Source organism: Capra hircus, chromosome 22 (assembly GCF_001704415.2).
Source record: "Capra hircus breed San Clemente chromosome 22, ASM170441v1, whole genome shotgun sequence".
Lineage (NCBI taxonomy): Eukaryota > Metazoa > Chordata > Mammalia > Artiodactyla > Bovidae > Capra > Capra hircus.
The window spans coordinates 58,860,848-58,872,936 of record NC_030829.1 but is presented as its reverse complement, the minus strand read 5'-3'; the positions used below and the strand labels follow the sequence as shown (position 1 = coordinate 58,872,936).

Below are 12,089 nucleotides of genomic sequence, written 5' to 3'. Positions count from 1 at the left end.
ACTCCTTTGCGACCCCGTGAACTATACACAGTCCATGGAATTCCCCAGGCCAGAATACTGGAGTGGGTAGCCTTTCTCTTCTCCAGGGGATCTTCCCAAACCCGGGATCGAACCCAGGTCTCCCACGTTGTGGGTGGATTCTTCACCAGCTGAGCCACAAGGGAAGCTCAAGAATACTGGAGCAGATAGCGTATCCCTTCTCCAGGGGATCTTCCCAACCCAAGACTTGAACCCAGGTCTCTCGCATTGCAGGTGGATTCTCTACCAGCGGAGCACTGAGGGAAGCCTTCTTCAAGAAGGCATCAGTGAAACCAGGGGCAGGGGACAAACAGCAGGGATAGGCGACAGGTGGGTGAGACCGCGGGGGCTGAGGGCAGGGAGGAGAACTGGGCACAGAGAGTTCCAACCAGACTTCAGAATGCTTCACACCGGGGACATTTCTGAAAACTATCTGGGGGGTGAACATAAGGTGGTAGTTGCCTTAATTTCCTAAGGAAGAGTTAAAAAAAAAAAGAAAGAAAATGAAATAGTTCCAAATGTGACCATCTTACGATCTCACGAAAGAGCATTTTCACATTCAAGAGGAGCTTATAAAGCAGAGTAAGGGATGGAGCTGTGCAGTCTCACACACACACACACACACACACACACACACACACACACACACACACACACATGCTGGCATAAAGGAGGCACAAAAAGACGTATTCAAGTTTCACACAAACTTGCGGGGAGGAAACAATGACTTCTCCTGAATCAGGAAGTGCTTTCTTTAAGACCCTGGGGGAAGCAGATACCATCCCCAAGCCGGCTGCGTCTGGCAGCTCTCCTCCACACACTTCCTTTCCGCAGCTGACATCAGGCCAACCACTGCGCTCGGGCTCAGCCTCCTGCTCTGTTCTAATACTGGACGCTGCCCCCGCCTGGCACAGACACTTCCCCGGGGCCGGGGACCCCGCCGGGCCTGGAGGCCTGGGGAGGGCACAGGCCACAGGCTGCAGGTGCGCCCGAGGCTGGGCCACGTCCCGCCAGCAGCGGAGCAGCTGCAGAGATGAGGTCGTGTTTCCTCCATAGACCGTACCTTCTTTTATTACTGTCATTTGGAAATGTGGGAGGAGGTACTCAACGGGACACGAGTAGGAGATACCCTCTAACAGCTTACAACACGGCTACAGACACAGAGAAGCGGAGATCCCCCGATGGAGACATGCCTCCAGACGCCGAGGTGCAGCACTCTGTCCTAGAACCTCAGGCTCTGCCTCAGACTGCAGCCGCTCCAGCCTGGGTCCCCACCCTGCACTACGAGGTGGGGGGTGGGTGGGGAGAGCGGACTGCACTTTCACCCTGGAGCTAAACCAGCGTCTGGGCCTCGCTGTGCAAAATGACCCCCTGGCGTGGACACTGTGCTCACAGCCACGGACGTGCCCGGCTCTCAGCCCCAGCAGCTCTCCAACCCAAACCTGCGGCCCCGAGCTGACGAAGCTGGAGGCTGCCCCAGCCAGGGCTCGGGGGAGGGCTCAGAGGGCGGGGGGCCATGCTCATGGGAAAGGGTCCCGAGAGTGCACACTGGGCCGGGTCTGGGCCGGTGCCCACACGGGACCGTGTTCCGTCCCTCTGAAATGTTCAGACACAGAGCACTGATGGCCTGGGGCCGCTCCTCCGCCAGACACGGCGCTGCCATCAGCCTGCCCAGGGGCGAGACCCTCCCCTCCTCCCCAGTGCAGCGCAGAGAGCAGACACCTTGCAAGTCCTTTCCCGCACCCCCCCCACACCCCCGCGGGGGGGGAGGGGGAGAAGCACAGAACCCACTAGCTTTTCCTGCCAAAGAGCCCCTTCACCAGGCCGCACACTCACCAGCCAGCCCCCCGAATTTAGCCGACAAAGGGCAGTTTGATTAATTTCAGCATTTTTGCAGCCCGACCTTGGACTTAATGCGTTTTCAAAGGCCACCTTTCCCGGAACATAACTGTTTCATGGACAAATACAGAAGGCTTTGTTGAAAGCTGAACCAGGAGGGTGGTGGTTCCTTTTACTCACCATATTCTTCTGGGACTTGCATTCCAAAAAGCCCCAGGGACTTCAGTTTCTCTAAAGTTTCATCTGGGATTTTTCCCTCCTGGTCAATTTTTCGAGAGTCCACTGCCAAGAGGAAATATTTTGATTAAACAACATATAAGCCACATTTATACAAACAGAAATAAACAGAACAATTGTATTTTACGCCTGTTAATAGTGAAGAGGAACTAAAAAGCCTCTTGATGAAAGTGAAAGAGGAGAGTGAAAAAGTTGGCTTAAAGCTCAACATTCAGAAAACGAAGATCATGGCATTTGGTCCCATCACTTCATGGGAAATAGTTGGGGAAACAGTAGAAACAGTGTCAGACTTTATTTTGGGGGGCTCCAAAATCACTACAGATGGTGATTGCAGCCATGAAATTAAAAGACGCTTACTCCTTGGAAGAAAAGTTATGACCAACCTAGATAGCATATTCTAAAGCAGAGACATTACTTTGCCTACTAAGGTCCGTCTAGTCAAGGCTATGGTTTTTCCTGTGGTCACGTATGGATGTGAGAGTTGGACTGTGAAGAAGGCTGAGCACCGAAGAATTGATGCTTTTGAACTGTGGTGTTGGAGAAGACTCTTGAGAGTCCCTTGGACTGCAAGGAGATCCAACCAGTCCATTCTGAAGGAGATCAGCCCTGGGATTTCTTTGGAAGGAATGATGCTAAAGCTGAAGCTCCAGTACTTTGGTCACCTCATGCGAAGAGTTGACTCATTGGAAAAGACTCTGATGCTGGGAGGGATTGGGGGCAGGAGGAGAAGGGGACGACCCAGGATGAGATGGCTGGATGGCATCATGGACTCGATGGACGTGAGTCTGAGTGAACTCCGGGAGATGGTGATGGACAGGAGGCCTGGCGTGCTGCGATTCATGGGGTCACAAAGAGTCGGACATGACTGAGCGACTGAACTGAACTGAACTGAATATTGTATATTATGACACCAGCAACAGAAACTTCAAAACTGGAAACTGTCTAACCAAGGTCACTTCTGTTTGACTGTACCTCACTAGCCTAGCAAGAACTGCACTTCAAAGGACTTCCAATATGCACAGTGATTCCCTGCATAAAACTGCAGCAACTAGAATTTATAGGACCTAAACTTTTCTGCCACCTACCTAAAAAGAATTCAGAGTAATGCTAGTAAAGATGATCCAAGAACTCGGAAAAAGAATGGAGGCCTGCATCGAGAAAATACAAGAAATGTTTAAGGACCTAGAAAAACTACAGGACAAATAAACACTGGTGAACAAAACAGCAACTGAGGCAAAAAGTACACCACAAGGAGAATAAATAGGAAACCTGAGGCAGAAGACGAACAGGCAGGCTGGAAGACAGGCTGGAAGGGAGGAGCAGGAGAGAGAGGGAGGGCAGTGGCAGGATATACTTCAAGTGACCAAAGGAGAAAACCGACAACCGAGACGACGGTTCCTAGCAAGGCTCTCACTCAGATTTGACAGAGAAATCAAAAGCTCTACAGATAAGCAAAAGCTAGGAGAATTCAGCCGGAGAAGGCAACGGCACCCCACTCCAGTACTCTCGCCTGAAAATCCCATGGACGGAGGAGCCTGGTGGGCTGTAATCCGTGGGGTCGCGAAGAGTCGGACACGACTGAGTGACTTCACTTTCACTTTTCACTTTCGTGCACTGGAGAAGGAGATGGCAACCCACTCCAGTGTTCTTGCCTGGAGAATCCCAGGGACGGGGGAGCCTGGTGGGCTGCCGTCTATGGGGTTGCACAGTCGGGCACGACTGAGCGGCTTAGCAGCAGCAGCAGCAGGAGCATTCAGCACCACCAAACCAGCCTTAGGACAAATGCTACAGGAACTCCTCTAGGCAGGAAACAGGAAAAAGACCCACAGAAACAAATCCAAAACAAGGAAGACAACGGTAATAGGAACATACAGACGGATGATTACATTGAACGTAAATGAATTAAATGCTCTAACCGAAAGACACAGATGGGCTGAACGGATTAACCAACAAGACCCAATATATGCTGTCTACAAGAGACTCCCCTCACACCGAGGGACACATACAGACTTTGAAAGGAAGGGGCTGGAAGAAGGTATTCCATGCAAACAGAAATCAAAAGAAAACTGCAGTAGCAATACTGATACCAGATAAAACAGATTTTAAAATAAAGACGTGGCAGGAGGCAAGGAAGGACAGTGCATAATGACCAAGGGCTCAATCCGAGAAGATGTATCAACTGCAAACGTTCATACACCCAACACAGGAGCACCTCGATACAGAAGGCAAACGCTGGCAGCCGTCACAGGGCAGATCAGCAGTAGCGCGGTATTACTGGGGCACTGCAGGCATTTATGAATGCTGTACCACTCACTGGTGGTGGAGCCTTTTGTTGCTACTTTGACTAAGTGAATAGCTATTATTACACGATGAATATGAGCCTGTACCAGACTGGAACTTTCTCTATTAAGAGAACAAAGTTTTCTCAGAATGTAGCTTTTGATAACAGACTGTGAATTTCTTTGGCTTTAAGTGATTTGTATTTACCTTTAAAACCTTTTGTTACTTTGGTAAAATAGCTACTATTTCCCAATGATCTATGACGATTATGGCACATGTAGGTAAAGCTCATTCTGCTTTTTTAAAAAATTAACCCCTTATTGTCAGACTGTTGCTCTCTTGCTGTCCTTAAAACACAATAGTCTACTCCTAAACCAGCTAATTTAAAATGAATAAACAATGACTGTAAATCAAACAGTCAGGGCTATGGGAAATCCAAGACAGCCACTTGGCCTTTGCTGGTTCCCTGACAAACCTTTTTTTTTTTTTAAATGGGATAAAGCCTTCCTCCATTGCAGGGATAACGCCCTTACAATGAAAAAAGAAAAAGGGTAAAAATGTGTCTTCCGCTTGGAGTATACTTTCTACAGCCTCCAGTGCTCAAGGCACTTACCTGGACAGATCCTTCAGGCCTTAACAGAAACTTCACCAATTTCTCAAAACCATCGATGTCACTGTCATCTTCAATCATCAGGCAAGGACAACAGAGCCGGTTAATTACATGGGATGATTGTAGTTCTCATGAATTTTTGTCTGACACACTGTTGCTGTTCAGTCTGACTCTTTGCGACCCCATGAATCGCAGCACACCAGGCCTCCCTGTCCATCACCGACTGTCTGAGCTTGCTCAAACTCACATCCACTGAGTTGTCCTCCCGCCTTCAATCTTTCCCAGCATCAGGGTCTGACATACTACTGGCTTCTAATCTTTGTTTTCAGATACAAAGAAGCTCTTCTCTTCAAGCTACTTATGGTTTAAAACAATTTGGTAATTTACACCTGTGAGTAAAAGTAAAACATTTTTCTCTCTTCCTTGTCTCTACAGAAATTAGATACACTTGGGTTCTGAACAGCCTTATAAGGTAAATAAAGGACTGTCTACAGAAATCTCAAAGCACTTTGGAGGCCTCTAGAGAGACACCCAGACAGCGCCTGGCAGCAGACCTTTGGCGCGGCTCTCCTGGCCCCGAGAGGCCTTTGGGAAATCCAGTCTGAAACTTATTCTAAGGAATAAGAGTCAACACAGAAAAGCTGTGTGTTCAACGGGCCGACCTTATTTTCAAAATAAATTAGTCTTGACTGTGTTTAACAAAAACAGGGGTAACTAAGCACTATGTTTCACTAGCCAAAGCAGCTGGAAAAGGTTTCAAAGGCAGTTCAATGTCTCAAGATAACCTGTACCATGCACCCTGCTTTTCCTGGGGTCCACTTTCCACACGCCTTTTTCACTTTCCATATTCATCCCTTTATTTGCCTGCTCTGAAACAGCCACCTTAAGTCAGACCTACTTCCTTTCCCCTTAATAAAATGTCATTCCATTTAAAGCTTTTTAAGCTAAAAACACACATTCCTGGCAACCTTTCTACTTTTTTTCACCCTTGGGCCACTTTTCTTTACCCTTCTTGTTAATTCTGTTGCTTTTCAGTTCAGTTCAGTCGCTCAGTCGTGTCCGACTCTTTGCAACCCCATGGACCGCACCACGCCAGGCCTCCCCGTCCATCACCAACTCCCGAAGTTCACTCCAATTCGTGTCCATCGAGTCGGTGATGCCATCCAGACACGTCATCCTCTGTCGTCCCCTTCTCCTCCTGCCTTCAATCTTTCCCAGCATCGGGGTCTTTTCCAGTGAGTCAGTTCTTTGCATCAGGTGGCCAAAGCATTGGAGTTTTAGCTTCAACATCAGTCCTTCCAAAGAATATTCAGGACTGATCTCCTTTAGGATGGACAGGTTGGATCTCCTTGCAGTCCAAGGGACTCTCAAGAGTCTTCTCCAACACCACAGTTCAAAAGCATCAATTCTTCGGCGCTCAGCTTTCTTTATAGTCCAACTTTCACATCCATACATGACCACGGGAAAAACCATGGCCTTGACTAGATGGACCTTTGTTGGCAAGGTAATGTCTCTGCTTTTTAATATGCTGCCTAGGGTGGTCATAGCTTTCCTTCCAAGGAGTAAGTGTCTTTTAATTTCATGGCTGCAGTCACCATCTGCAGTGATTTTAGAGCCTAAGAAAATGAAGTCTGTCACTGTTTCCATTGTTTCCCCATCTATTTGCCATGAAGTGATGGGACCGGATGCCATGATACATTAAGTTAACCTTAAAAATGCCTTCCAACATTAAGAACAAATTACCAGTATAGGTAACGTTCTATTTCTTGATCTGGACGTATTCATTGCATAAAACGGCTACAACTAAACACTCGTGAGCCCTAAACTCTCCTGAAGGCGTTTACTCGACTTGAATTTTTGATTTACTACCTGCGCCTCCAGGAAGTAAGAGGACACGAGTGAGTGCCCTTACTGTCCTGAAATGTCTGGCGGCACACCAGACTCGAGGCAGTCTCTGCACCCAGCCTGAGTTCCGAACCACCCTCTTTCCCCAGAGTCCACAGGTTCTGAGGACAAGTCAGTCTGTCGACTATGAACATGTGGTCAGCAAAGGAAAACTCAACCGTCTCTGCGTTAGGTCTGTGAGTGCAGACTTTCGTGAGTCAAGTTCAAGTGTTCCCATAAGCTGCCAACAAAGTAAACGTCACCACTATTATAAACCATCAAAACAGGCATAGCCATGCGTATACATTTTTATACACATGGGTCTCTAGTGAGAAATATCGGTTTCCCAAATGGAGTGCAAACCCCTCACTTTTTCACTTTCACAACTTTACTGGTGTCTATAATTGGCACGTAATAAACTGCACAGAGAATAACTTTTTAAGTTCTGAGGTCTGTTTGCCCATGAACCCGCCCCCACATGCAACAAAAACCTTTCCATCCCACGTCCCGGTGTCCGTCTGTGATCAGCCCTTCCCTCTGTCTCCATCCCCAGGCAGCCACCCATCTTTTCGTCTATGGATTTGTTTGCGCTTTCGAGTTTTACAGACGTGGCAGCACACAGCACTTTGTCGGTCTGGCCTCTCTGATCTGGCGCGACTGCCCCACGGCCTGCCGTGTGGGTGGGAGCTTGTCCACCTGAAGGACATCTGGGTGGCTCCCAGTCTGGGGCTCTCAGAAGGCACATGGATTCAGGCTTGGGGCTGTGACGCGTGCTGTACTCGGGAGTGCAGGGCTGCGTGCCAGGGTGTGCTCGACTTTAAGAAAGTGCTCAAAGACAGGCTGCCTTAGAATACAGCGTCCTGAGGACGCGGAGAAGGGCAGGGTCACCAGCGGGAGAGACCGGCCTGCGCACGCGCACGCCCAGCAGGGCAACACCGCCCCCTGGGGGCGAAAGCTGGTTCTGGCAGAAGGGAAGCAAAACACAAACAGGCAGAAAGGACAGCAACCCCTGTTAACAGGGACGGACACAGGCACAGCATGGGTGCGGCATTACAGTTTCACAACGGGAGACCTCCCGGGCGGCCCAGTGGTTAAGAACCCGCTGCTAATGCGGCGGCCGCAGGTCCAGTCCCTGGTGTGGAAGATCCCACGCGCCTCGGAGTAACTGAGCCCGCGCCTAGAGCCCGTGCTCCGCAACAAGAGAAGCCGCCACAATCAGACGCCCGTCACCGCAGCGAAGACCCAGCGCAGCCACAACCAGATAAATGAAGAAGCAGTTTCTTGCAGTGCCACAGAGGGATGCGATTAGGCCGACGGGGAGTGAGGGGGCAGTGATACCGAATGAAAATGTTGAGAAGCACTGCCCTCCAGGCTGCTCTGCGCCTTCTAACACTTAGAAGCAAGTCCTGAACGGGTCAAACTGAAATCCACAAGGGCCAACAGCCGACAGAAAGACTACCAGGCACATGAAGCAGCTGGGAGACATGAGAGCAAATGAGGATGAAAAATCAGCGAACTGATCACGACCCAGAAATAACAGGGATGACAGCCGACAAGAGTATCACAGACTCGTAACTAAGTTCCTGATTCTCAGAAAAGCAGAAGGAAATATGAGCACAGTCAAGAGAGATAGAGAAGGAAAAAAATTCAAATCTAACTGCCCAGAGATGAAAGACTGCTGAAGATGAAAAACTCTGGGTCAGATTAACAGCAGATCAAATACTAGGGAAAAAAAAAAATTCGTGAACAGAAAACTTAATAATAAAAACTATACAGAATGAAAGACAAAAAAATAACGGAGCATCAGTGAGCTGTGGGACAGCCTCAGGCAGATCGCTCTCTCTATGTACAATCTCCAAAGGGGAGGAGCGAGTGCGGGGATGCACTATGGCTGGTGACGAAGCGAGTTTAGGGAAACCTAATGGCCAAAAACAGGCCGAAGTTGATAGACACCAGGAACACGGAGATCCAAGGAGCTCAAAGAGCCCCGAGAGAAACGTGGGGAAAACTCATCAGGTTCTCTGCTGCTGCTGCTAAGTCGCTTCAGTCGTGTCCGACTCTGTGCGACCCCACAGACGCCAGCCCACCAGGCTCCCTGGGACTCTCCAGGCAAGAACACTGGAGGGGGCTGCCATTTCCTTCTCCAATGCATGAAAGTGAAAAGTCAAAGTGAAGCCGCTCAGTCGTGTCCGGCTCTTCGCGACCCCACGGACTGCAGCCCCCCAGGCTCCTCCGCCCATGGGATTTTCCAGGCAAGAGTACTGGAGTGGGTGCCGTTGCCTTCTGCGACACGAAAAGCAGCTGAGCCGTGAAACAGAGCAGCCCACTGACGCAACTTACGCAAGAGTTACGCAGAGAGGAAGAGCCGCACGGAAAGCAGCTGAGCCGTGACACAGGGCAGCCCACTGACGCAACTTACGCAAGAGTTACGCAGAGAGGAAGAGCCCATCCGCCCAAAGTCTGCACACGCTGCTTGCTGCTGGAGGCCCCTTACGGCTCCACTGATACAGTGCTTTCGAAACAGCAAAACAGACAAAGGGAGAAAAGACTAGTGGTTTCCAGAAGCTGGGGGCGGAGTGGGCAAGAGGTGGCTACGGCTATTCAACTGTATTCGGGCTGCTGTCCATTGGGTCGCACAGAGTCGGACACGACTGAAGCGACTTAGAGCAGTACTTCCTCATACACATATACCAAAATTTGTTTATCCATCCACCTATTAACTGACATTTGGTAGGTATCCAAACTTTTGCATTCCAATCCCCTATAATGAGATCAAACTGCCAACATTCATTGGATCACAGAAAAAGGAAAGGAATTCCAGAAAGACATCTATTCTGCTTCACTGACTATGCTAAAGCCTTTGACTATGTGGATTACAACACTGTGGAAAATTCCTGAGATGAGAATACCAGACCACCTTCCCTGTCTCCTGAGAAACCTTATACAGGTCAGGAAGCAGAACTGATGGTTTTGAATTGTGGTGCTAGAGAAGACTCTTGAGAGTCCCTTGGACTGCAAGGTGATCCAACCAGCCAATCCTAAAGGAAATCAACTCTGAATACTCATTGGAAGGACTGATGCTGAAGCTCAAATACTTTGGCCACTTGATGCAAAGATCCAACTCATTGGAAAAAGACGCTGAAGCTAGGAAAGACTGAGGGCAAGAGGAGAATAGGGAGACAGAGGATGAGATAGTTGGATGGCATCACCAACTCAATGGACATGAATTTGAGCAAACCCTAGGAGATAGTGAAGGGCAAAGAAGCCTGGCATGCTGTGTCCAAGGGGTCAGAAAGAGTCGGCTATGACTTAGCAACTAAATGACAAGAAGAAGCAACAGTTATTAACAGAATCGGACGTGGAACAATGGACCAGTTCAAAACTTGGGAAGGAGCACAAGGCTGTATATTGTCACCCTGCTTATTTAACCTTTATGCAGAGTACATCATACGAAATGCTAGGCTGAATGAATCACAAGCTGGAATCAAGATTGCTGGGAGAGATACCAACAACCTCAGATATGCAGAGGATACCACTCAAACGGTAGAAAATTAAGAACCAAAGAGACTCTTAATGAGGGTGAAAGGGGAGCATGAAAAAGCTGGCTTAATATTCAACATTCAAAAAACTAACTAAGATCATGACATCAGGTCCCATCACTTCATGGCAAACATTAATAAAAGGAGAAAAAGTGGAAACAGTGACAGACTTTATTTTCTTGGGCTCCAAAATCACTGTGGATGGTGACCACAGCCACAAAATTAAAAGATGGTCCCTCTTGGAAAGGTCATGGTGGAGAGGTCTGACAGAATGTGGTCGACTGGAGAAGGGAATGGCAAACCACTTCAGTGTTCTTGTCTTGAGAACCCCATGAACAGTATGAAAAGGCAAAATGATAGGATACTGACAGAGGAACTCCCCAGGTCGGTAGGTGCCCAATATGCTACTGGAGATCAGTGGAGAAATAACTCCAAAAAGAATGAAGGGTTGGAGCCAAAGCAAAAACAATACCCAGCTGTGGATGTGACCGGTGCAGTACTTGGATGTAATCTCAAAAACGACAGAATGATCTCTGTTCGTCTACAAGGCAAACCATTCAATATCACAGTTATCCAAGTCTATGCCCCAACCAGTAACGCTGAAGAAGCTGAAGTTGAATGGTTTTATCTAGACCTACAAGACCTTTTAGAACTAACACCCCCCAAAAGATGTCCTTTTCATTATAGGGGATTGGAATGCAAAAGCAGGAAGTCAAGAAACACCTGGAGTAACAGGCAAATTGGGCCTTGGAATGCGGAATGAAGCAGGGCAAAGACTAATGGAGTTTTGCCAAGAAAATGCACTGGTCATAGCAAACACCCTCTTCCAACAACACAAGAGAAGACTCTACACATGGACATCACCAGATGGTCAACACCGAAATCAGACTGATTATATTCTTTGCAGCCAAAGATGGAGAAGCTCTATACAGTCAACAAAAACAAGACCGGGAGCTGACTGTGGCTCAGATCATGAACTCCTTATTACCAAATTCAGACTCAAATTGAAGAAAGTAGGGAAAACCGCTAGACCATTCAGGTATGACCTAAATCAAATTCCTTATGATTATACAGTAGAAGTGAGAAATAGATTTAAGGGCCTAGATCTGATAGATAGAGTGCCTGATGAACTATGGAATGAGGTTCATGACATTGTACAGGAGACAGGGATCAAGACCATCCCCATGGAAAAGAAATGCAAGAAGGCAAAATAGCTGTCTGGGGAGGCCTTACAAATCGCTGCGAAAAGAAGAGAGGCGAAAAGCAAAGGAGAAAAGGAAAGATACAAGCATCTGAATGCAGAGTTCCAGAGAATAGCAAGAAGAGATCAGAAAGCCTTCTTCAGCGATCAGTGCAAAGAAATAGAGGAAAAGAACAGAATGAGAAAGACTAGAGATCTCTTCAAGAAAATTAGAGATACCAAGGGAACATTGCATGCAAAGATGGGCTCAATAAAGGACAGAAATGCTCTGGACCTAACAGAAGCAGAAGATATTAAGAAGAGGTGGCAAGAATACACGGAAGAACTGTACAAAAAAGATCTTCATGACCAAGATAATCACAATGATGTGATCACTAATCTAGAGCCAGACATCTTGGAATGTGAAGTCAAGTGGGCCTTAGAAAGCATCACTACAAACAAAGCTAGTGGAGGTGATGGATTTCCAGTGCAGCTGTTTCAA

The 12,089-nt window shown here is 48.0% G+C and overlaps 1 protein-coding gene across 2 annotated transcripts in view; it reads right to left on the bottom strand.

Annotated features, from left to right (window-relative positions):
- The window catches only part of ACAD9 (acyl-CoA dehydrogenase family member 9), a 39,143-nt gene that overhangs the window by 13,217 nt on the left and 13,837 nt on the right, over positions 1-12,089 (bottom strand). For both annotated transcript variants that reach the window (XM_018038241.1, XM_018038242.1), the window contains exon 3: positions 2,038-2,139. In XM_018038241.1, the coding sequence (XP_017893730.1) occupies positions 2,038-2,139 (102 nt within the window). The remainder of the gene's footprint in view (positions 1-2,037; positions 2,140-12,089) is intronic.